The sequence below is a fragment of the Orcinus orca genome, chromosome 1 (assembly GCF_937001465.1).
Source record: "Orcinus orca chromosome 1, mOrcOrc1.1, whole genome shotgun sequence".
NCBI classification, from domain to species: Eukaryota; Metazoa; Chordata; class Mammalia; order Artiodactyla; family Delphinidae; genus Orcinus; species Orcinus orca.
In genome coordinates this window covers 161,805,934-161,831,601 of record NC_064559.1, presented here as the reverse complement: position 1 = coordinate 161,831,601, position 25,668 = coordinate 161,805,934, and the positions used below count along the sequence as shown (strand labels likewise).

General features: G+C 38.1%; 1 protein-coding gene and 1 long non-coding RNA gene across 2 annotated transcripts in view; one reads left to right on the top strand and one right to left on the bottom strand.

Annotated features, from left to right (window-relative positions):
- Window positions 1-25,668, top strand: part of LOC117202852 (uncharacterized) — a 278,339-nt gene that overhangs the window by 130,498 nt on the left and 122,173 nt on the right. The gene's annotated exons all lie outside the window — the stretch shown is intronic.
- The window catches only part of C1H1orf87 (chromosome 1 C1orf87 homolog), a 115,418-nt gene that overhangs the window by 86,707 nt on the left and 3,043 nt on the right, over window positions 1-25,668 (bottom strand). Inside the window, 1 exon segment of the mRNA XM_004273786.1 lies at window positions 8,568-8,802. Coding sequence (XP_004273834.1) covers window positions 8,568-8,802 — 235 coding nt within the window.

Genomic DNA, 25,668 nt, shown 5'->3' with positions numbered 1-25,668 from the left:
ATGAAATTTCATGGGAGACCTTGAGCGAGAACTACTCATCTAAGCTATTCCTGGATTCTTGTCCCTCAGAAACAGTGAGAGATAATATATGGTTATTGGTTTAAGTGGTCACCTTTTCAGATAACTTGTTATGCAGCAATAGATAACTAAAACAGACTTACTTTATTTTGTTTTCAATTTTTAGGGCTTGATTTTTTTAAACATTTAAGTTAGTTTTATATTTATGTAAAATATTTAAATAGTTCCAAAGCCAAATCTACAGAACAAGATTTAGTCAGAGATTTGTGGTTTCTATTCTTGATCCCTCCATTATATTCCCTGTAGTCCCAATAGGTAACCATGTTTTAAAAAAAAAGTTTTCATTAATTCTTTCATTTTTAAAAACATAAGCAATAATAGATATTTAGAAGCATAATCTAAATACTTTTCTTCACTTTGCTTTTGTTTAATTAATAGTATATCTAGCTATATTATTCCATACAATGATATATAGTATGGATATAGCCATACAATTATATATATGTGTGTATATATATGATTCATATATATAGTGAGATTCTTCATTACTTTCTACAGTTTTATTAAAGTTTTTATAATACTCCATGTATGGATGTACCTTAGTTTTTTCAACCTGCCCCTTATTGATGGAAATTTAGGTTTTTTACAGTTTTTGATATAATAAGTAATGCTGCAATGAATACCTTCTACATAAATTGTTAAACATATTTCCAGTATACCTTTGGGATAGATTTCTGAAAGTGAGATTTTCATGTCAAAAAATTCATACATAAGTAGTTTTGCTGATTATTACCTAATTTCCTTCCAAAGTGGTTGTTCCATTTTAAATTTCCTCTACCTTCTAACAAAGTATGTTGTCAATTTTCTGGACTTTTGCCAGTGTAATAGGTGAGAAATTATATCTCAAGGTGGTTTTAACTTACATTCCTTTTATTAAGAGCAAGGCTATATCTTTTGATATGTTTAAGGGTCATTTATATTTATCATTCTGTGACCTGTCTGTTCCTATATTTTGTTCATTTTTCTAATAGTTTACTGTCTTTTTTCTTCTTAATTTTTAGATAGAAGATTCTGTTAGGGATATATTTATCTATGACATAAGTTGCGGATATTTTCCCCAGTTTGTTAAGTATCTATGTGCTTTGCTGATGGTGGTTCTGGCCACATATGTGTAATCAAAATTATCACGTTTTTTCTTATTGTATCTGCATGTTGAGTCACAGTTGAGAAAATTTTCCCTTATCTCAGATTATAGAGGAAATTGCCCATTTTCTTGTACTACTGTGCAGTTATTTTTTATATTAAATCCCTGATCCATTTGGAATACATCCTTGTATACATCATTACATGTATAATATGTGAAGAATATACATGATTTAAAATTTTCTCTGTGGCTAGATAATCCTATATTGCTTATTAAAAAGTCTATGTTTTCCCTACTAATTTATGATGTCATCTTTATTATACACAAAATTGCAATATGCCATTGGGTCTATTTATTCACTTTTTTTTTCAATTCTATTAGTCTCATCTATTTATGTGCCAAAATAACACTATTTTAGAGACAGAGATTTTATATCTGGTAATGCTAGCCACGTACCCACTGCTTTTCTATTCAGGGTTTTACTGACTATTCTTGCTTGTTTATTATTTCAAATTAACTTTATAACCAATTTGACTATTTACAAAACAAATATCTATACTATTTTTACTGGAATCACATTAAGTTTATAAATTACCTCAGGGAGGATTGACATCTTGATTTTGTTCATGTTTTTTCCCATTCTTCAGAATTGTGGTAAAATACCATGACATAAAATTCATTATCTTCACCATTTACAAGTGCACAGTTCAGTGGTATTAAGTCTACTAATGTTATTGTGCAACCATCACCACCATGTATCCACAGAACTCTTTTTATCATACAAAACTGAAACTCTATACCTATTAAACAACTGCCTATTCCCTCCTCCCCTCAGGCCCTGGCACCACCATTCTACTTTCTGTCCCTATGATTTGACTACTCTGAGTATCTTGTATAAGTGGAACCATACAGTATTTGCCTTTTTGTAACAGTATTTGCCTTATTTCACTTAGCAAATGTGAAAATTATCCGTGTTGTAGCCTGTATCAGACTTTCCTACATTTTTAAGGCTGAATAATATTCCATTGTAGGCATACACCACATTTTGCTTATCCATTCATCTGGTGATGGACATTTGGGTTTCTTCTCCATTTTAGCTATTGTGAATAATGCTGCTATGAACATGGCTGTACAAATATCTCCTTGAGACCTTCCTTTCAACTCTTTTGTGTATTACCAGAAGTGGACTAGCTGGACCTAATGGTAATTCTATTTTTAACTTTTTGAGAAACTGCTGCACAGCGGCTGTACCATATTACATTCTCACCAACAGTGCACAAGCGTTCCAATTTCTCTACATCCTTGCCAACATTTGTTATTTTCTGTTTATTTTTCCTTTCTTTCTTTTTTTTTTTTTTTTACTAGTAGCTATCCTAATGCGTGTGAGGTGGTACCTCATTATAGTTTTGATTTGCATTTCACTAATGTGATAGTGATGTTGAATATCTTTTCATGTGCTTATTGGTCATTGTGTGTCTTCTTTGGAGAAATATCTATGCAAGGCCTTTGCCCATTTTTGAATCAGGTTGTTTTTGTTGTTGTTGTTGAGCTTTAGGATTTCTCTATATATTCTGGACATTAATCCCCTTATCAGACTTATGTTTTGCACATATTTTCTCCCTTTCTGTGGGCTGCCTTTCTACTCTCTTGATAGTGTCTTTTGATGCACAACATTTTAAAATTTTCATGAAATCCAGTTTGTCAATTTTTTATTCTGGTGCCTGTGCCTTTGGGGTCAGATCCAAGAAATCATTGCCAGATCTAATGTGAAGGTTTTTCCCTATTTTTCCTTTTAAGAGTTTTATAGGTTTAGATCTTAAATTTAAATCATAGATTCATTTTGAGTTAATTTTTGTATATGGTGATCATACTTTTGTATGCAGATATCCAGTTTTCCCAGTACGATTTGTTGAAAAAAACCCATCTTTTTCCAATTGAATCATCTTGGCATCCTTGTCAAAAAATCATTTCAGGCTTCCCTGGTGGCACAGTGGTTAAGAATCCGCCTGCCAGTGCAGGAGACATGGGTTCGAGTCCTGGTCCGGGAAGATCCCACATGCCATGGAGCGACTAAGCCCGTGAGCCACAACTACTGAGCCTGCGCTCTAGAGCCTGTGAGCCACAACTACTGAACCCATGCGCCGCAACTACTAAAGCCTGCACACCCTACAGCTTGTGCTCTTCAACAAGAGAAGCCACCACAATAAGAAGCCCGCGCACCACAACGAAGAGTAGCCCCCGCTCCCCGCAGCTAGAGAAAGCCCACGCGCAGCAACAAAGACCCAACGCAGCCAAAAATAAATAAATAAATCTAAAAAAAAATCATTTCAGCATATATGTGAAGGTGTATTTTTGGACTCCCTATTCTATTCCATTGGTCCATATGTCTGTCTTTATGCCAGTACTATACCATTTTTATTATTGTATCTTTGCAGTTAGTTTTGAAATCAGAAAGTATAAGTCCTCCAGCTTTGTTCTTTTTCAGGATTGTTTTGGATATTCAAGGTCCCTTGAGATTCCATATGAATTTTAGGATGAGTTTTTACATTTATACAAAAAAGGTCATTGGGATTTTGATAGAAAGTGATGATGTTAATTTTTTCTGTACAAGAATATAATAGCATGCCTTTCCATCATTCAAATATACTCATGTTTTTCAAGAGTATTTTATATTTTTCCTCATAAATGTTTGGACATTATTTCTTGTTCAGTTTATACCTATGTATTTGATTGATTTATTTAGTTAATTTAGTTAAGTATCTATTTGCTATTGTAAATGGTGTTTTCCATTTTATTTTCTAACTAGTTTTTGTACGTACGTAAGTGTGTGTGTGTGTGTGTGTGTATGTGTGTATATATATATATATATATACGAAAGCCATTGATTTGTGGATATTGATGGTATAACTCTATTTTGCCAAATTCTCTTACTGTTCTTTTTTTAAATAAATTTATTTATTTTTGGCTGCGTTGGGTGTTTGTTGCTGCGCGTGGGCTTTCTCTAGTTGCAGCGAGCAGGGGATACTCTTCGTTGTGGTGCAAGGGCTTCTCATCGCGGTGGCTTCTCTTGTTGCAGAGCATGAGGTCTAGGCACGTAGGCTTCAGTAGTTGTCGTTCAAGGGCTCTAGAGTGCAGGCTAAGTAGTTGTGGCACACAGGCTTAGTTGCTCCGTGGCATGTGGGATCTTCCCGGACCGGGGATCAAACCCGTGTCCCCTGCATTGGCGGGCAGATTCTTAACTATTGGGCCATCAGGGAAGTCCCTCTTACTGTTTTAATAGTTTCTTCATTAGAAATTGTGACAGTTTATATATATAATCTTACCATCTGAAAAGAATTTTTCCTCCTTTTTAATTATTAAGCCTGGATTGCTTTCTCTTGTTTAGTTATATTAGCTAATACCTCCAACATAATATTAAAACCCAGGAGAGATATTGGGTACTTTGACTTCTCCTGACTCTAATGTGAAAGCCTCTAGTGTTTCTCTATTAAATAATATGCTGGCTTTGGGTTAATATATAGAGAGATGCATTTTGGAAACAAAAATGAATATTCTCAAGGAATTTACAGACTCATGGAAGGAGACAGACAAGGAAACAAACTATTTTGATAGTATAATAACATCTGCCATATGCACAGATTGATGTAGATGTACCTTAGAAAAAGAAGTTTTGGTGGTGAGACAGTGATGTTTCTTGATAGACTTGATATCTGTGTTGAGACCCCGATGTAATTAGGAGTTAAATAGAGAAGGAGGGAAGAGAATTTCGCATAAAAGTAATTGCATGGTCAAAGGATAGGAGATAAAAAGAAGCAGAACTCTATTTGGGACACAGAAGTTCAGTTTAGTGAAAGATGGGGATTGAAGGGAAGTAGACAGTGAACAGAGTTGAGTCGGTACAGTAAGTCAAGGAGTTTGAATTTTCTACTAGGGCACTGACGATTAAACGATGGTGTTCAAGTGTTTTAAGTAGGGGCTACACTTGATCAGTGGTTTTGAAATTCCAAAAGAGGTAGCATATATATATCCCTGCCCCATTGGTGTTGTGCTTTGCCATGTGGCTTGCTTTGGCCAGTGGGATGTTAGTGGATATGACATAAGCAAAGACTTAAAATGTACTTGTGGTTGAGTAATGCAGTTGTGTTTGTCCTTTTGAAATGTTTCCATTACCATGAGAAGAGCTTGCCTTGAGGAGCCCATTGGATTCAGAACAATAAGAAAAACAGAGCAGACCTGAACCAAATCTGCAGTCTGGAGCCAAGCCTCGAAAATCCTACTGGAATAAGTAAAAGCTGTCTTACTCACATATGTGATGTGAACAAAAATGATTATTGTTATAAACCACTGAGTATTGGGCTTGCTTGTCTCACAGCATTATTACTACCACAGCTGACCAATAAAGAGAAGAAAGCATAACAAAATAAGTCCTGTTTTAAGATAATTAAAATCTTCCTACTGATGTGTAATGGTGGTCTGACTAGGATGATGGCAGAAGAAACAGAAGAGGACACTTTGAGAGACATAAAAAAGATGGAATTTAAAGGGCTCAGTGATTAGTTGGATATCAGAGTTAGGGATGGAGAAGAGGAAAGCATGCCCAGATTTCTTGCTTATGCAACTGGGAGAGTTGTGGGACCTTTCTGTGAGACACAGACCACAGGAAGAAGAGCAGGATCAAAGGTTTGGCTTTGAACTTGTTGGAGCTCAGCTGCCAATGCACAGTCAGGTGGAAATGTCCCTGACATCTGTCTATCCATCTATAAAATGAGGATAACATCATGTGTCTCTACCTACCTCAATGGCTGTTGTGGAGAACAAACAAGATAAAACATGCAAAAGGACTTTGTAAAGAACATACTACCAATCAACTGTGATAATTATTAAAATTAAAACACTAACACTTTCATTTTCATGCTGCCAGATGCAAAAAGCACACTTTAATTTTATTTTTGAAACTGTGCTACTGAGTCTGTTTCTAGTTATACGTTCTTTTTTTTATTTTTTGAGAGAAGGCAGAACTGATGCTTCTGAGAAGCAGTGTAAACAACATATATGTATTTTCAAAGACGTGGAAGGAGAGGACTTAGAGACAAAAGGTCCTAGGGCTGGCAGTGAGAAGAGCCAGGCTCTAACTGTGAGACCTTGAACTATCATTTAAGCTCTCTGGGCCTCTTATTCTTCATTTGTGAAATGAAAGTTTGTATTTGTTGATTTCTAAGCTACCCTTACTGTTCTTGGATACATGAAACTACGGATTCTCTTAACGTTTTCAGCTTTACTTACCTCCTACTAACGATAGTCTTTAAATTTATCTGTAATTTAGAATAGAGTTTCATACTTGCCTGTCCCCACCCATGTTGGCTCAAGTCTCTATCAGCTACTTTTCTTTTAGAGCAAATTCAGCTGGTCCAGATTGCCTGTTACATCCCAGGCAGGAAGGCTTATTTTCAGCTGTGTATGAGGAATAAGGATCTAGAAGCTCTAATTGGTTTACTTCTTTCACTGTGGCAGGATTCCCTTTACCACTTAGTCAAGGTGGTAGTGAGGGTCTCTGTACCAGGCAACTGTGGCTGCCACTGGCCGCCCAGGACCATACACTCGGCAGACAGAACCAATTAGGCCCCCACTTCCTATGAGGTATTGCTGTGTTTGGTGGCTGGGTGTTAGCCCTGCTGAGCCTCCCATCGGAAACCTCCTTGAATACTGGGAGAGGAGGGACAAATCATCTCCCTCTGGCACTACAGAGCTAGCAAAGAATCCAGATTGTGGAGGTCCAAGAACAGCCTACCCAATGAACATTCTGCCTTTTACAATGGCTAATCCAGAAACTGTACCCCAAATGGGTAACTTGATGTGATAGGGAGAGTGCCAAGAAACAAAATTTCATTTATAAGAGAAAAACTAGAAGTGACTTAAATGCCCATCAATAAGGGATTAGTTAAATGAGCCATGTTATATCCATATAAAAGAATGAATACAGTTTGGGGATTAAGGACCTAGAACCTGGGCCTCAACTGTGGCTCTGCCACTTCTCAGCCTTATGACCTGGGCAAGGCACTTGACCTCTTTGTTTTTCAGTTCCTTCATCTATGATCTGAAGATAATAAGAGTTCCTACCTCATTGGGTGCTTGGGGAGTAGTAAATTAGTTAATATATGTAAAGAGCTTAGAATAGTGCCTGGCACATAGTAAATGCTATATAAGTGTTAGTTCTGATTATGACTCTCATGGAGACAATAAACATGATGCTTAGGATGAATTTTTTGAAGCTGGGGGAGAATTCTTGATATGAAGTGAATAGACCAGGATAATAAAGAGTATATACATAATGGTTCATATTCAGTGTCCATGCATGGAAGAAAGAAGAGAAAGAAATATACCTCTATTTGATTGAGTTTTAATTTCTTCTTATTTATATTCTTCTGTTTTACAAAATTTCTACATGAGTATATAATATTTTATAATTAGAAGGATCAATAAAAATTTTAGGAAGGAAAAAGAGAAGTCCCCAGTGTTTGAGACCTTGCAGAACATGGTCTGAGGTCCATTGATGGACTGGTAACCACTCCAAAGTTTAACCTTTGCAGAGTTCTCATGAGCAAAAGATCCCAAATCCACAGGATTTTATATTCTCATGACTGGAAACTAGTGAGCATCTGAGTGATTTAGTAAGGGCTATTAAAATTATAAACTAAAAATAGTTATGTTAGAGTTTACTGCAGACTCTAAGTCAGTATTCTACTAAAATGTCTGGCTGTTACTTCATGCTTGGCAGTACTGCAAAACTCCTCTATATGTCGGTTTAATTGCAACTTCAGCAATTTTTGGAAATGGTACTTTGTTACCAATGAATCATTAGTTTGTCTTGATTTGGGTCCAGTTTTCAATTGCTGCTACTCTTGCTTTTTAATTACAAAGTAATAATCATTTAGATTCATCATTACCAAGTTAGTTTGTTGTGGATTGTTTGGTTGATTCTTAACAGAGTGCAGTGATAATATATTTATATCAAGATAGTTTAAGGCTGATAATTTTTTGATGTCTAGACATATTTCATTGGATTTTGAATATAAATGATCTTTTCCTGTAATGTTAAAGCAGACGAACCCTCCCCCTCTAGCACACCCCAAATTTGCATGTATGGTGACATCACTGTATAACTATCGCTGAGTTAGTCACAGATAGAATAGGTTGACCAATTCAGTTAGTGGTCAGCAAAGATGCAATATACAAACTGACCTTAAAATTCATTTTCAGATGGAAAAAAATGATTCTAATTCTATCTGATGCAAAATGTGTTAATTACCATTAGTAGAAGTGTGTGTTGGTGTGAGTCTATGTTTCCAACCTAACTCTCAATTTTCCTAGCCAATTACCAAGAAAAGTTCAAGTATTTGTTACTCACTTGGCCATCCAGAAATCTGCAACTGAGTGCTCCCGTTAGGAGTTTCTGGTTGTCCTCTGGTTTCTGGTTTTTCTCTGGGTGCTTGCTCTTTTCCACATCATCTGGGTCATGATTGATTTGATGATCTGTGGGATTAGTAGAAGCTGGGGGGTCTCTGCTAATCTGCTTTGCAGTACCAGACACTGATTTCTGGAGTACTGTTTGAGTTTCTGCCTTCAAGTTCTCATTCTCCTTGCTGGGAAGAAACAGTTTTGCACTTTGTTACTCAGGGCAGACTCCATCTGCACGAGGCTGGCATAAGCAAAGTAAGGTATTAGCATGGTGTTGGGAACATTGGTAACTTAGCATGGCGTAATGAAGAAGTAAACGTTGGTTATTTGTCTAGGGATCATTTACCATATAGAGACCATGTTATTCTCTTCTCAGGCTTTATCTTCCATATACTCATAATCTGTCCATCTGCTCCAAAACCCTTACTGTAAGAAACGGCAGTGTCAAAGATGAACTGTAAAGGTTATCACATATCTTTTTTACTTACAAGTCTAACAGGTATTTTCAGTGTTTGCAACTAGAAAAGGAAGAAAGTCAAGGCAGTTTGCCAGCTCCAGTTCTGCTCTATGTCTCTCCTTAATTGCCTCACCGTGAGGCTTCTTTTTCTCTCAGTAGTCTTCCATTTAATTTTAATATTAAATATAGAGGGAAAAAAAACCTGTAGGAAATTTAAATAAAAAACAAAAATCTAAAAATTATTCAATGTTGTTTAATAACTAAAGACATAAGTCAAAACAATTACAAGGTATTGTTTTATTTGTTTATTTTATTTTTTTAAGTATTATTTATTTTTAAAATTTTTGGCTGCACTGGGTCTTTGTTGCTGTGAGCGGGCTTTTTTCTGGTTGCAGTGAGTAGGGGCTACTTTTCATTGTGGTGCACGGGCTTCTTATTGTGGTGGCTTCTCTTGTTGTGGAGCACAGGCTCTAGGCACGCAGGCTTCAGTAGTTGTGGCATGCGGTCTCAGTAGTTGTGGCTTGCGGGCTCTAGAGCACAGGCTCAGTAGTTGTGGCACATGGGCTTAGTTGCTCTGCGGCATGTGGGATCTTCCCAGACCAGGGCTTGAACCTGGGTCCCCTGTCCCTTGCATTGGCGGGTGGATTCTTAACCACTGCGCCACCAGGGAAGCCCAAGGCATTGTTTTAAATATAGAAAACTTCTTTGGAAATAAGAAAAACAAATGCTCATGGTCTCATAAATAGATATAATTCTTATAGTGGATGACCAGACTAAACACGTTAAGAGTCAGGAACTTGAAATTTTTAACCTAGTAAATCAATTTTTAAGACTGTATATTAAGGAAAAAATGCAGAAAAAGAAAAATTTAAAACTCTATTTTTTAATAGATGGATGTGTTGAGTATTTCATTCTATGTTCATATGAGAGAATGTATGGAGCCATTAAAATAGTTATGAATAATTTTAATGACAAAAGAAAATGTCTAGTTATACAAATAAATGAAAATATATAATTATCTTAACTATAAATTCATGTATAGATGTATATGTGTTCATGTGTTAGAGTACATAGTATATCTAGAAGGAAATGTCAGAAGTAAACAGTAAGTATCTCCTAATAGAAGTTAGGATATTGCATTATGCTATATTATATCATATTATATCTTATAAAACTATTATTCTAAATTTCCTACATGAGGAAATGTTATTTTATTATCAGGAAAAATAAATTTAAAAATAGCTATGCCTTAAGCAGAACACTCTATGACATAAATCACAGCAAGATCCTTTTTGACCCACCTCCTAGAGTAATGGAAATAAAAACAAAAATAAACAAATGGGACCTAAAGAAACTTAAAAGCTTTTGCACAGAAAAGGAAACCATAAACAAGATGAAAAGACAACACTCAGAATGGGAGAAAATATTTGCAAATGAAGCAACTAATAAAGGATTAATCTCCAAAATTTACAAGCAGCTCATGCAGCTCAATATCAAAAAACCAAACAACCCAATCCAAAAATGGGCAGAAGACCTAAATAGATATTTATCCAAAGAAGATATACAGACTGCCAACAAACACATGATAGGATGCTCAACATCACTAATCATTAGAGAAATGCAAATCAAAACTACAATGAGGTATCACCTCACAATGCTCAGAATGGTTATCATCAAAAAATGTAGAAACAGTAAATGCTGGAGAGGGTGTGGAGAAAAGGGAACCCTCTTGTGCTGTTGGTGGGAATATAAATTTATATAGCCACTATGGAGAACAGTATGGAGGTTCCATAAAAAACTAACAATAGAACTACCATATGACCCAGCAATCCCACTACTGGGCATTTACCCGGAGAAAACCATAATTCAAAAAGAGGCACATACCACAATGTTCACTGCAGCTCTATTTACAATAGCCAGGACATGGAAGCAACCTAAGTGTCCATTGACAGATGAATGGATAAAGGTGGCACATATATACAATGGAATATTACTCAGCCATAAAAAGAAACGAAATTGAGTTATTTGTAGTGAGGTAGGTGGACCTAGAGTCTGTCATACAGAGTGAAGTTAAGTCAGAAAGAGAACAACAAATACTTTGTGCTAACACATATATATGGAATCTAAAAAGAAAAAAAAAAAGGTTTTGAAGAACCTAAGGGCAGGACAGGAATAAAGACGCAGACATAGAGAATGGACTTGAGGACACGGGGAGGGGGAAGGGTAAGCTGGAACGAAGTGAGAGAGTGGCATGGACATATATACACTACCAAATGTAAAATAGATAGCTAGTGGGAAGCAGCCGCATAGCACAGGGAGATCAGCTCGGTGCTTTGTGACCACCTAGAGGGGTGGGATAGGGAGGGTGGGAGGGAGATGCAAAAGGGAGGTGATATGGGGATATATGTATATGTACAGCTGATTCACTTTGTTATGTAGCAGAAACTAACACACCATTGTAAAGCAATTGTACTCCAATAAAGATGTTAAAAAAATAAATAACATTAAAAAAAATAGCTATGCCTTATGCCTAGATGGTTGTATACATTTTAGCTCTTGTTATTGACACAGTGGAAAGGACCCATTTTAAAGCATGTCATGTTATGTGAGCATAAAACAATTGCTACAATACTTGTTTATTTGAATAAGGCCAAGATTTGATGTATGTATATTTTTTACATTAATTCTCTTAGTCATGGCAGCATGAGAAGCAAAGAAGGCTTAAGAAAGAACTCTGAGGAACACCTACATTTACAGAGGGAAGAGCCCTAAAAGGAGATTTAGAAGAAATTCTAAGTAAGGTGGAAGGGAAACCAGGAGAATGTGGTCTGGCAGCAAAGTGAAGAGAATGTTTCCAGAGAGAGGGCATAGTCAACAGTGTCATGTGCTGCTGAGAAAGATGAGTCCTGAAATGTGTCCGTTGAGTTAAGCCATAAGTACGTCATCAGGAATCTTGATAAGGGGAGCTTCCTGAGGTAACAGAGGTGGACGCTAGAGTGAAGTGGGTTGAGGGGAGAGGGGAGACATAAAGCTAAAGGTAGGAAGTATAAAGACCTCTGTGAAGAATTTTGGCTGCAAGAGAAGAGAGCGATGGGGTGGTGCTGGAGTGCAATGTTGATTTCAGATAGGGCTTTGTTATTATTATGTTCATCTCCAAAATATACAAACAGCTTGTACAACTCAACAACAAAAAAACAAACAACCCAATCAAAAAATGGGCAGAAGACCTTAATAGACATTCCTCCAAAGAAGACATATAGATGGCCAGTAGGCACATGAAAAGATGCTCAACATCGCTAATTATTAGAGAAATGCAAATCAAAACTACAATGAGATACCACCTCACACTGGTCAGAATGGCTATCATTAAAAAGTCTACAAATGACAAATGCTGGAGAGGGTGTGGAGAAAAGGGAACCCTCCTACACTGTTGGTGGGAATGTAAGTTGGTGCAGCCACTATGGAAAACAATGTGGAGGTTCTTCAGAAAACTAAACATAGAATTACCATATGGTCCAGCAACCCCACTCCTGGGTATATACCTGGACAAAACTATAATTCAACAAGATACATGCACACGTATGTTCATAGAAGCACTATTCACAACAGCCAAAACATGGAAACAACCTAAATGTCCATCAATAGAAGAATGGATAAAGAAGATGTGGTAAATATATACAATGGAATACTACTCATTCTTAAAAAAGAACGAAATAATGCCATTTGCAGCAACATGAATGCAAATAGAGATTATCATACTAAGTGAAGTAAGTCAGAAACAGAAAGACAAATACCATATGATATCACTTATATGTGGAATCTAAAATATGGCACCAGTGAACATATCTACAAAACAGAAACAGACTCACAGACACAGAGAAGAGACCTGTGGTTGCCAAGGGGGAGAGGCGTGAAGGAGGGAAGGACCGGGAGTTTGGGATTAGCAGATGTAAGTTATTGTATATAGAATGAATAAATAACAAGGTCCTACTACTGTGTAGCACAGGGAACTATATTCAATATCCTGTGCTAAACCATAAGGGAAAGGAATATAAAAAAAAGCATGTCTCTATGTGCATCACTGAGTCACTTTGCTGCACAGCAGAGATTGGCTCAACATTGTAAATCAACTATACTTCAATTAAAAAAAACAAAATTATAAAAAAGAAACTAAAGACAGTAGGGACTTTAACATATTTAAATGAAGAGCCGGGACTTTCCTGGTGGCACAGTTGTTAGGAACCCGCCTGCCAATGCAGGGGACACAGGTTCGATCCCTGGTCTGGGAAGACCCCACGTGCTGCAGAGCAACTAAGCCTGTGCACCACAACTACTGAGCCTGTGCTCTAGAGCCTGCGAGCCAAAACCTCTGAAGCCCGCATGCCTAGAGCCCGTGCTCTGCAACAAGAGAAGCCACCGCAATGAGAAGCCCACTCATAGCAATGAAGAGCAGTTCCCGCTCACCACAACTAGAGAAAGCCCGTGTGCAGCAACGAAGACCCAACGTAGCCATGAATAAATAAAAAAATAAACAAACAAAAAATAAATGAAGAGCCAACTGACCAAAGGAGAGGATATCATTGATTGAATAAGGTGAACCCTGACAAAGTAAGATCTCTGAGAGAACAGAGATAGAAATGAAACTTCAGGGTGGGGAAGTAGGAAGATGGGTGAAGATGTAGGCAAATTTTAACATTTGGCGACAGGAGACTGACCAAATTGCTGACAGCTTGAATTTTCTCTTTGACATACAAAGTATGGTTACTTGTTGGGTCTCAAGAAAGGAAATGCTGGGGTAGGAAGTCTGAATTAAGGACATACGGCCTGACATAGCTTCTATAAAGAGTGGAAGATAGCTGATCAGAAAAGTAAGGAAGGTTGTCTGGGCACAACTGAGCAGCCACTGAAGGTTGGAGACCAGGGATTTTGCAGCATCAGTTGGAGAGGGCACATGCCCAGTAGTCCTCGTGGAGACGCAAGGAAGGCAGACAGCGGGGCTCGTCCAGAGCTGGGGCTTTGCCAGACAGGTGCAATCAAATGGCAATACAGCAAGATGGGAATGCTAGAAGAAGAGTGTATATATAACACACAGTTCTTGCAATGAGAGAAGACATATAACATACGGTCCCTGACCTCAAGAAATTTCATTTCATTTCGCTGTCCAAAAATAACAGAAATAATGTTAACAACTGGTATAAACTTGCTTCTAGAAGTCAGGATAGTGGTTATCTTTGGGGGGAGGTATAAAGTCCAGAAGGGAACATCAGGGGGCCTTCTAGGATTTTGGTACCATTCTGTTTCTGGATCTGGATGTCTGACGCAAGGGTAAATCAGGTTTGTGAAAATTCAGTGAGTGGTATACTTGTAATGTGCACTTTTATATATTACATAGGTATATTTCTATAGAGTGTTAAAAGAAATTGGCATAAAATTTACATAAATAATATGAAATCTACCTAATTTGTATATAAATAAATGTCAAGTGAGTGTTACAAAGAATCAGTGCTATTTGAAGTTCCTAAGAAAGATAAGTAACTATGGTTTGCAATGGTTGCAAAAATAATGGTATTACTGGGCTTCCCTGGTGGTGCAGTGGTTGAGCGTCCGCCTGCCGATGCAGGAGACACGGGTTCGTGCCCCGGTCCGGGAGGATCCCACATGCCACGGAGCGGCTGGGCCCATGAGCCATGGCCGCTGGGCCTGTGCGTCCGGAGCCTGTGCTCTGCAATGGGAGAGGCCACAACAGTAAGAGGCCCGCATACTGCAAAAAATAAAAAAATAACAATAGTATTACTGAGTATTTAGCTACATGGCAGCCACATTATAGCCATTTACAAACATTCTTTTATTTAATCTTTAGATCAACCCTATGGGTAGGTACCCGTATTACTTTCATTTTAGGATGAAAAAATATAGGTTCCGACAGTTCACGCGATTTGTCCAATTCTACGTAGATACATCCACAGGGTCTAAGTCTTCTTGATCGCACCTTGATTGTTCCGAGTCAGGACAGGATCCATGGAAGTTAGGGAATATGTGAGGAACAGAAATTAGAGGACGAGGCATGCAGGAAGTGAGGATTAAAAAGCAAAAATGGTCCTGGGGCAGACAGTTAACTCTTCTGGATGAAGGCAAGGGGGATGAATCATCTTTGCTTTAATCACCTTCAAAATCATTTTGTGGGCAGTCTCAGGACAGAATTGCCTGAGAAATGTTAAATGTAACTGTCTGTTAAAACAGCCACAGTAGATGTAAAATCAAAAATGACCTGTTAACTCTGTTCAAAGTAAAAGCTGTTTTTCTTTTTTTTAAAACAAACAGCATACATAGCACTTTAAAATTATGAGAAAGACTCCCTAGCTGAGAAATGGCATGTGTCTGCTATGAGCACAATCCGTCAACAGGCATTTGTGGTTATGTTGTTCACAAACCCACAGTTCTTTCCTCTAGGCTTGTGTGCTCTCTACCTGCAGTATTGAAAATAGAAATTTGCCATTTCAAAGGAAGGAAAAAAATGTCATCAATACTGTCTAGGAAGCAAGACACAGCTAGCTTCCTCATATGTACTGCTAACCTCAGCTGCTGCTCTCAGGGATGCTGTGAAGGGTTTAGTGTCATCTGGGAACTATGGCAATTAGGAAGGATGACAGTAATGCTGGATGATAAATAAATGAGGAGAAAACTGTCCAATTGTTCCCTTTCTCACACTAGGCTCTTCCTGCAAATCAGCCCTTTAGTGCCACCCTTTTGCAGAGCTCAGAGTCTCAGGATTAGAAAGAAACATGGCAAGGGTGTCTTGTAGCATCCTCTGCCCAAAGCAATATACAGATCCCACACTGGCCCCACCTCCCATGCAACTCCATCTCACCAGATCTCACATTTGATATGGATTACACCCCTCGTGAGAACATCAACTCGCAAATGGAGGACCCAGGGGGCTCAGCAGAAAGGTCACCAGATGCCATCTTAAAGGTCTGCCAGCCTTGGCAGAGGTTCAGTGCTGCCAATTTCCAACTGCGTACCATCTAACAGGCCTCAAACCCTCTGGAGAAGACAGTCCAGAGTGTGCCAACACAGTGAATGGGGATCTAATTTCAGTAAATGAAAGCATGTTCTTGTTTGGAAGTAATAACAGATAATCGGCACAACCAGACTTTTCTCTTTTAAAAAGACAACAACAAAATAAAAAATAAAGTGGGACTGGGGAGGGGACTGCAGCTGAAAACCTCACCAAACTCCATGGGGAAGCTGAAACGTAAAGCCTGTGCTAATGTAGCAAATGTTGTTGTGATGAAATGTGAGGGTTTTTTCCTCTTCTTTTTTTTTTTTTGTTTACTCCCTGGAGCCATCCATATACTATTATCATTGATGTTTAGTCTTCAGAAAGATTTTTAAAGTACATTAATTCCCAAACCCATGCCCAAATTATTTCTTTGTCATTGTAATTATGCTAGCTAACATGTCCTACATGCTTATTTCTGTGTCAGCCACTGTGTATAAGTTCACATAAATTATTTCATGTTATTCTAATAATCCTGAAAAGTAGGTATTATGATCATCATTGTACAGATGAGAAAAAAAATCATAAGGGAGATTAAGTAAATTGCTCATTGATAAACTGATAATAAGTAGAGATCTAGGGCTCAGACCCAGGTCTGTACGGATCCAAAGCGTGTACTCCTTCCTCCACATTTCTCCTCAACTTCATACCCATAATAAACAAAATGGCTACTGTTAAACAAGAGGATTTTGATTCTCTTTTAAAATGTTAATAAAAAATAATGTATATAGAAGTACCTAGTCCATCTTCCAACCTAGGCTTATAAAGTCCCTCTCAGAACACCCAAGTGGCCATCCTTCAGCTTTGATTTGTACCTTCCCAGGGACAAGGGATTCATAACATTCCCAAAGTTATTTCCAAAGTATCCCACATCTCTCTTCATAGCATTGAGCCACATTCTGACAACAATGAAAATAACCAAAGTGTATTTTTCATGGCATTTTGCACTATACTACTTTACAGAATGAGAACAGTTTCTCAAATTGGGGCCATTTTGGCTGCAAAATTAGTAACCAGTTCAATCACCAATTGTTCTTTGGTATGATTTACTCCTCCCCTCCCCCTTTTCTTTTCTTTTTTAATTGAGGTATAGTTGACTCACAATGTTATATTAGTTTCTGGTTACAGCACAGTAATTCACTGTCATTATAGATTTTATTCCATATAAAGTTATTATAAAATGTTGGCTATATTCCCTGTGCTGTACATTTTATACATGTTTTATACCTAGCTGTTTGTACCTCTTTGTCCCCTTCACCCATTTGCTCCTCCCCCAACCCCTCTCCCCTCTGGCAACCACTGGTCTGTTCTCTGTAACTGCGAGTCCCTTTCTGTCTTGTTATATTCATTTGTTTTATTCTTTAGCTTCCACATATAAGTGAAAACATACAGTATTTGTTTTTCTCTGTCTGACTTATTTCACTAAGCATCCAGGTCCATCTGTGTTGTCATAAATGGCAAAATTTCATTCTTTTTTATGGCTAAGTAATATTCCATTGCATATATAATGTTCTTTATCCATTCATCTGTTGATGAACACTTAGGTTGCTTCCATATCTTGGTTACTGTAAATAATGCTAGGAACATTGGGATGCACATATCTTTTCCAATTAGTGTTTTCATATTCTTCAGATTAATTAACTCACAGAAGATGATATGCCAACATACCTACTCTTCTGAAACCTTCTTTTTACATGTAAGTCCAATTCTACAGCTTAGGCATATTTACACCATGGATGTTTTCTTCTGTTTTACTTGTTTTTTAGCTATGCATTATTACTTTCTTAGTCAGGGTTGCAGTGAGCATCCAATCCACTCACTGTCTTCAGGTTGTGTTGTCTTCAAAGATCTCACAGTTAAGCGGGAAAAGCAGACATTTAAACAGAAAATTATAATATAATGTGATAATTGAAAAAATAGAGTATGTAAAAAAAAGATATAGAATCACAGAGGGTTGTCAAACCAAATCTGCTTAAGAGGAGTGGAAATGACTCCATGAAGGAATTGATTTATAAGATAGCAGGTGAAAGAGAAAGTAAGAGGTGGGAGAATATTCCAGATAGAATGAAGGGCTTGTTCTTGGAGAAAAAGACAGTGATTGAACTTCAGACCACCTGAGGTGGGTAAGAATTGTGTAGGGTGCTGGATAATAAGATAGAAACTTGGGTCACTCTGAACTTATTAAATCAGAATTTCTGAAAGCAGGACAAGACAATTTATATTCTTATCAAACACCTCAGATGATTCCTATGTACACTGAAGTTTGAGAAACAATGGCATAGACAATGAAAAAGGAAGGTCTTTTCCATAGTTGTGCAAAATGTACAAATAATTTCAGGCAGTGGCTAAGGATGTGAGCTATATGTCCAAGACACCTGGTTTTGAGTCCTAACCCCAAACATAACTTGTGTGATTTTGATAAGTTATTTCACATTTCTAATTTTCAGTTTCTCATCTGTGAGATTAGAAAAATAATACTTATCAAGATAAGATGTATAAAATATTTAGCACCGAGCCTGGGTTCCCAGTCAGCCCATGACAAATGGTAATTTTATTTTAGTCCTAAGTTAAAGTGCTATCTCCTTTATCAACACCTTTCTCATCACCCAGGTACAGAAGGGGTGCTCTTTCCTTTGGATCCCCAAACTTTCTTTGTTGATAGGTAAAACTAAAGTTTGAAGGATCAACATTTCACAGTTCATAGGAACTGAGGAAAATCTATTTAAACAGATAAAAAGACAGAGTTCATGTAATCTCTCCCACCACCTTGTTATTTACTAATAATAGTAAATACAAGTTATAGAAATCACCCACTTTAAAAAAAAGCAGATTAATTCATATTTAAAATCTGCTCTGATAAAGCACAATTCTTTGGAATCACATTCCTTAATTTTACAGAAAAAAAAAAAACCCCAAAACCCCAAACATTGTTGTATCAAAGTGTCCTCAGGTGAATTATACCCAGGAGCTGTGCAGACTGTGCTGTTTTTAAATCTTTGAGCCAACAATTTCAACTATAGGCTTGAAATTGAATGTTCTTTGCACTTGCATTCTCCCCTGTTTCTAAGCAAGATAATTGTGCAACTGCCTGGCCTCTTCATCAATTATCTCCATGCTTTAAGGCACAGCTCTGAGCCAGGTTTTCCATCCATGCTCTGAGATCCTCGAACGGCTCCTACAGTTCTTCTCTCTCTGTAACATGTTCTGGATACATCCGCAGGGTCTATGGGAACAAGGAGCAATAATGATTGCTATAGGGGTTTTGTTTAATTAGATTGAACTAAATCAGTGGTATGTAAAGAGACCATGGATTTGAAAAGTGTACTATAGGAAAGGAGGGGAGGAATGAATAGGCAGAGCACAGGATTTTTAGGGCAATACTACTCTGTCTGATACTATAATGGTGAATGCATGCCATTATACATTTATCCAAACCCATAGAATGTACAACACCAAGAGTGAACTTTAAAGTAAACCATGGACTTTCAGTGATTATTATGTGTCAGTGTAGGTTCATCAATTATAACCAATGTACCACTCTGGTGAGGGATGTTGATAATGGGGAAAACTACGCATGTGTGGAGGCAGGAGGTATATGGGATGTCTCTATACCTTCCTTTCAATTTTGCTGTGAACTTAAAACCGCTGTAAAAAATAAAGTCCTAAAAAAAGTGTACTGCATAAAAATAAATCTGTGCTTTCTCAAAATTATAAGTGGTTAAACTATATGTGGCAAGGTATTATCTCTTTATAGAAAGTTTCCCTGTATGTATACAAGAACTTATGTTTTGTTTTGCTCTTAAACCAAACTAGGATTATACAGTTTTGTGATCTTTTAAAATTTTTCCAGTTGACAATATAATGTGGATACCTTACACATCAATGTTTATGTATCCACAAGAACATTTAAAGTGTCTAGATAGTATTTCATTGTATAGATATACAAGAGTTTATTTAACTAGTCCTCTATTATTTGGGAACATTTACTGTTCTCAAATTTTTACTAGTTTAAATATTGCTTCTCTGCTGGACATTCTCCTTTTCTCCGACTTCCTTGTGTCCTCATCCACCCTGAGAAGCTGAGCTTTGTGGACTGATCAGCTGGTCAGCTCCCATGTCTTCTGATTCTGGCCCTGGCAGGAGACTGGTTCTCCCTGCAAGAGTGTCTCAAGCTACTTGTGTCTTCTGCCCAAAGGTCACTATTTTCTCCAGGTGGCCTGAGTTACAGAATGCTTCCATCTCAATAACATTCCCCTTTTCCAATCTCTGCAGACCTTGCAGCTGCTAGCCCATGATTCCTGTATTATATCTTGCAATTCTTTTACTCTTGTAAACAAATCCTCCTAGAATCATCCTAATTTGAGTTATGTAATCTGTTTCCTACTGGACCCAGACTTGTATATGCTTGTGTACATTTTTGAAACCAAACCATTACATCTACCCATAATTGTTTCCACAGAATTGATTCACAGGTGGTGATTTGATGCCAAAGTACATACACTTTTAAGGCTTTTTATAAGTATATCTAAAAAGCAATAGCATATGAGTACTCTTTTTCCTAAACCCTTGTCAACCTTGGTATTTCCATTATAAAAACATTTCCAATTTGATTGTTAGAAAATAATATCTCACTGTTGTTTAAACTTCTTTCATTACCACTCAGGTTAATTCCCCACCCCACTTCCCCAACCATACATATATATCTAGTGTTCATTTTTATTTCTTCTTTTGTGAATTGCCTGTCTAGATCTTTTGCCAGTTTTTGAAACTGGGCTGATCATCTTTTTCCTATTGATTTGTAAGGGCTCTTTATACATTAAGAGGATTAATTTTTTCCTGTCATATATGTTGTAAATAGTGTTTTGTTTTTGCCTTTTACTATTTATTATATTTTTGGAAGTGTAGGATTTCAAATGGTAAAGTAACAACTTTTACCTCACAGTCTCAAGATTTAAGATCAATGGCCACCTGTTTTTTATACCATTGATTTGACATTTACTCACATAAAGCCCTATACTCTAATTTAAAGCTCTATGCCTATGTCTTGGGCTGGAGGCTTATGTCCCAAACAGTATCTCATGCTCCTTTTTACTTCTCACAGTGTTTAGAATAATAATAATAACTTAAAACCTATTGTAGGAGGTTAATAAAAAAGGAAAAAAACAGTGGAAAGGGCATAGGAGGAGTATGATTTTTAGCATATTACTTCATTTCTTTGAACTTGTGAAAACATAGACAATTGTTTGTGCTCTGATATCGTTCTGTTTTAGGGACAGATTGAGTTCATGGATAGTAAGGTAATATGTAGATTATATAGCAAGAAATACAATAAACAAAGATAAAGTATTACAATTAGTTATTTCTTTAAAAAAAAAAAGAATAAGTAGGTATTTGAATTTTTAAATCACAAAGTTTATCCAGGCTTTATGTAGGGACTATAATTGATTATTGCTACCATCTCCTGCCTGGATTACCATAATGACTCCCTAAATGGTCTCTCTCATTTTACTCATGCCTCTTCCAGTTTATACTCCACTCAGCAGCCAGAACCATCCTTTAGAAAGCATAAATTCGATTGTGTCCTCCACTGCTCTCAATTTTCCAATGTCTTCCCATTCTACATAGAACAAATCCAGAGTTCCTACCAGGGGCCACGTGGCCCATGATCTGAGCCCCGAGGGCCTCCCTGATCTCACTTCCTACGCCCCTCCCCTTGTTCACTAGCTCCACCAACTCTAGCTTCCTTGCTCCATAGTTTACTCTCTGTGTAGAACTGTGGAGGCACGGGGATGGTGATGAACACCTGTGGTGTCGCTTGGTACAGACTGACTCTCATGGGTGGAAAATCAGCAGCTATGCAGCTGCCCTGATCTCTGGGTGCTGTGCTCCTGGGAAGTGACACTTTGGCACTTTGTATGAAGCAGGCATAAGGCAACCTAGTACCAAAAAAATCTGCTTAGACTCCAGATGCTCAACTTAGGTGCTATTTGTAGCAGTTGTTGGGGAAAGCCAAATGTTCAGTATCTGGAGAACTTGGGGTCTGTGGGAAGTTGCAGCCTCTTCTTCTGGGGCAGGAGAGGGAAGAAGAAACTACTAGTTTTATGGAAAGTTGGAATCTGGTGAGCCACACCCACTGGGATAGAGTTGGGCTAGTCTTAGCCAGCTCACTGCTAGTTAACCATGGATAAGTCTCATTGGGTAGTTCTGACTCATCTCTACACAGTCTCAGTTAAATGCCATTTGCTTAGAGACGCCTTCTGGAAACGTCCCTTGTGATTCCATATACCCTTATGACCCTCCTCTATTTTTCCTCATTGCACTATCCTCACTCGAATGGTCATTGTTTACCTGTTCGTTGTATGTCTCCCATCACTAGGATTTTAGGTAACCTGCTGTGTCCCTAAGGCTTGACACTCAGCAAGTACTCAATTAATGTTTGTTAACTGAAAAGATGTCAATTCCATACATGCATTAATTTCTAAAACTGTTAACATTAACACTTTAAAAGAGTTCAAGAAAATCAAAAATATTGTATTAATGTGAAGGGCTTTGAGGGATTAAAAAGTGACAGAATATGGGCTCCATGAGAGTCATGTGGAAAAATAAAGAATTTTATATTTATTGGCTCTAAACATCAATGTACATTATTACAAATATTTGCTATTCTTTCCCATAACATCTTGGAGTCAGCTTCCCCTGTGCTTAGCAATTCTATACCAACAGCAATGTAACTATGGAATAAAATGCTTTGGGTCATTGATTCTTGGCATGGGAAGGAACTATAGAGTCCAACTTTATTCACCAGAAGCATCTCTACTCACAGGAGTTTCTTGAAAGGGACCCAATTCCTCTTTTATTTAACAACTCAATTTCCAGATTCTATAAATGTTCCCCTAGGCCACTTGTCACACCCTGGAGCTTCCATAATGCCACCCCTTTAGTGCTTGCACCTTTAGTGTGCCAGGATCCCTCCTAAAATGTGGCATCCAGGATGAAGCATAGTACTCCCAGGTGACAGGTCTAGTTCTGAGTATGATGCCTGCCTCCTGCCCCACCCCCCATTCCTCTATCTGGACACCTTTGGCTCATGCTGAGCTTAAACCCAAGTGTACAGGGGAAAACCCTCCATTTTATTCTCCACTCTACTCTCTACTACTACCACACACTACTGGTCATCAAAGAACTCCAAGCAGTTCTTTGACATCAGCTGAGGGTCCTACATTTCAATTCCGTTCTGACACTATCTACCTGGAGTTAGCACTGATGCCACAGGTTAAGGGCTCAGTCACACAAGACTGCCCTGCCCCCTTCAGGTGTCAGTCACAAGTCCAGGTTGGTACCTATATTTCTGACAGGGTGGCTATAAATTAGGATTCCCACAATTCCCTCCTCAGGTTTGATGAATTTGCTAGAGCGCCTCACAGAGCTCAGGAAAACCATTTACTTGCTAGATGACTGGTTTACTGTAAAAGGATACAACTCAGGGACAGCCAGATGGAAGAGATGCAGAGGGCAAAGTATTTGAGGAAGGGCATGGAACTTCCATGCATTCTACAGACATAACACCCTCCCAGCACATAGATGTGTTCAGCAGCCTAGATGCTCTCTGAACCCCATACCTTTGGGATTTTTAGGAGGCTTCATCATGTAGTTATGATCAATCATTCACTCAGTCTCCAGCTTCGCTTCCCTCTAGGAGGATAGGGTGGTGTCAGGCGCTGAAAGTTCCAAGCTTTTAATCATGGCTTGGTCTTTCTCGTGACCAACCTCCATCCTGGAGCCACCCAGGATCCCACCAAGAGTATCCTCATTAGAACAAAAGACACCTTATCACTCAGGAAATTCTTAGGGCTTTAGGAGCTTTGTGTCAGGAGCCAGGGTCAAAGATTAAATAGTAGAACAAATGATACTCCTAGTACTCTTATCTCTTAGGAAATTGTGAGAGTTTTAGGAGCTCCATGCCAGGAGCTGGGTGGGAGCAGAGACCAGTATGTATTCTTTTTTTAAATTGAAAATTTTTTTTCATTTTTTATTTTTTGGCTGCACCGCACAGCTTTCGGGATCTTAGTTCCCCAACCAGGAATCGAACCCGGGCCCTAGGCAGTGAAGGCACGGAATCCTAACCAGTGGACTGCCAGGGAATTCTCAGAGACCAGTATGTATTCTATTACTTCACAGCAAGTAAAACCCAAACATTTATTCTATATAATCACTTACATGTACCCTTATCTAAAGACATACTTTACATATATTTCTCTTGATTTTATCTTGCTGGTTTTCGCTCATTTTCCTGCCAAGTCTTCCCAGCATTCTACTACTTACCGTTTACTAAAGTGATTTGTCTATCTTCCTTCAGTTGGGGATTTCAAAAAATGTTGACTAAGAACAGGGTCACACATAAATCCTCTCAACCTCTCCACCCCCAACACATTGTGTTTACATCCATTGTTCAGTCACTACCAGGTTGGTATGTCGCCTATCTTAATACTATTCAGTCCAGAATTTTCTGCCTTATTTCAAGGCTTTGTGAGAAAAATGTGCCTAATGACTCACTGAAATTAACCAATACTGTGGTTAATTCCCTTCATCTGCACTGCAGTAACCTCATCAATAAAGAGAATGTGGTCAGTTTAGCATGCTCTGTTTTTTAGTCAACATGCACCAACCCTTAGTGACCATCACCTTTGTGTTTTGTTCTCACATCTAATATATTTAATTCTTTGGCCTGTAATTTTGCCAGGGATTGTCCACAAGCCTCAAGTTCTGTGATTTCATTACCAACTTTTATCTCCTTTTAGAAAATGAGATATTTGTCTCAAGTCAACTGGCATATATGTTCTTCTGGATCAGCTATCAGATGACTCATCAGGGTTCCATAGTAATATCTTCGTGTTATTTTAGCAACATGGGCCTTTAGACTTGTGTTTAAAGCACTAAGAATTGTCTTTCTAGATCTTTCCTTTTCTTGGCATCTATTGTACTCTAATTCATTCATTAGGCTTTCAATATGTACAAGACTTTGCACTCAGTGCTGAGGGTACAGATGTGCACGTAGAATTTACAGGTAAATGGGGGGAACACAGAAATGCACAGGAAATTGTCAGAGTGCAATAATCCCTACGAATGCTATGGGAGCCCTCAGAGGGAGGGAAGCAGGCAAATCTGAGGCCGGTGATGGCGGCAATTCATTAGATTTGCATTTTACAAAGACGGTGCTATAGCTATACTTGAGAATTGGGCTTCTCAAACACGAATGTTGCATAGGCCTCACCTGGGAATTGACAACAGTGCAGATTCTGACTCAGTATGTCTGGAGAGGGGCCTGAGAGTCTGCATTTCTAACAGACTCCCGGGTGAGGTCGATGTTGATGGTCCATAGACTACCCTTTGAGGAACAAGGATTCAGAGAGTGAATGAGAGAATGAGATTAGAGACAGGGAGCAGGGTTGGAAGGCTGGTGTAGGGATATATGAGGAAAATGATGATGGCACAAACTGAGGGACACCTGCTTTACTCTTTAAGCCTGTACCTTGA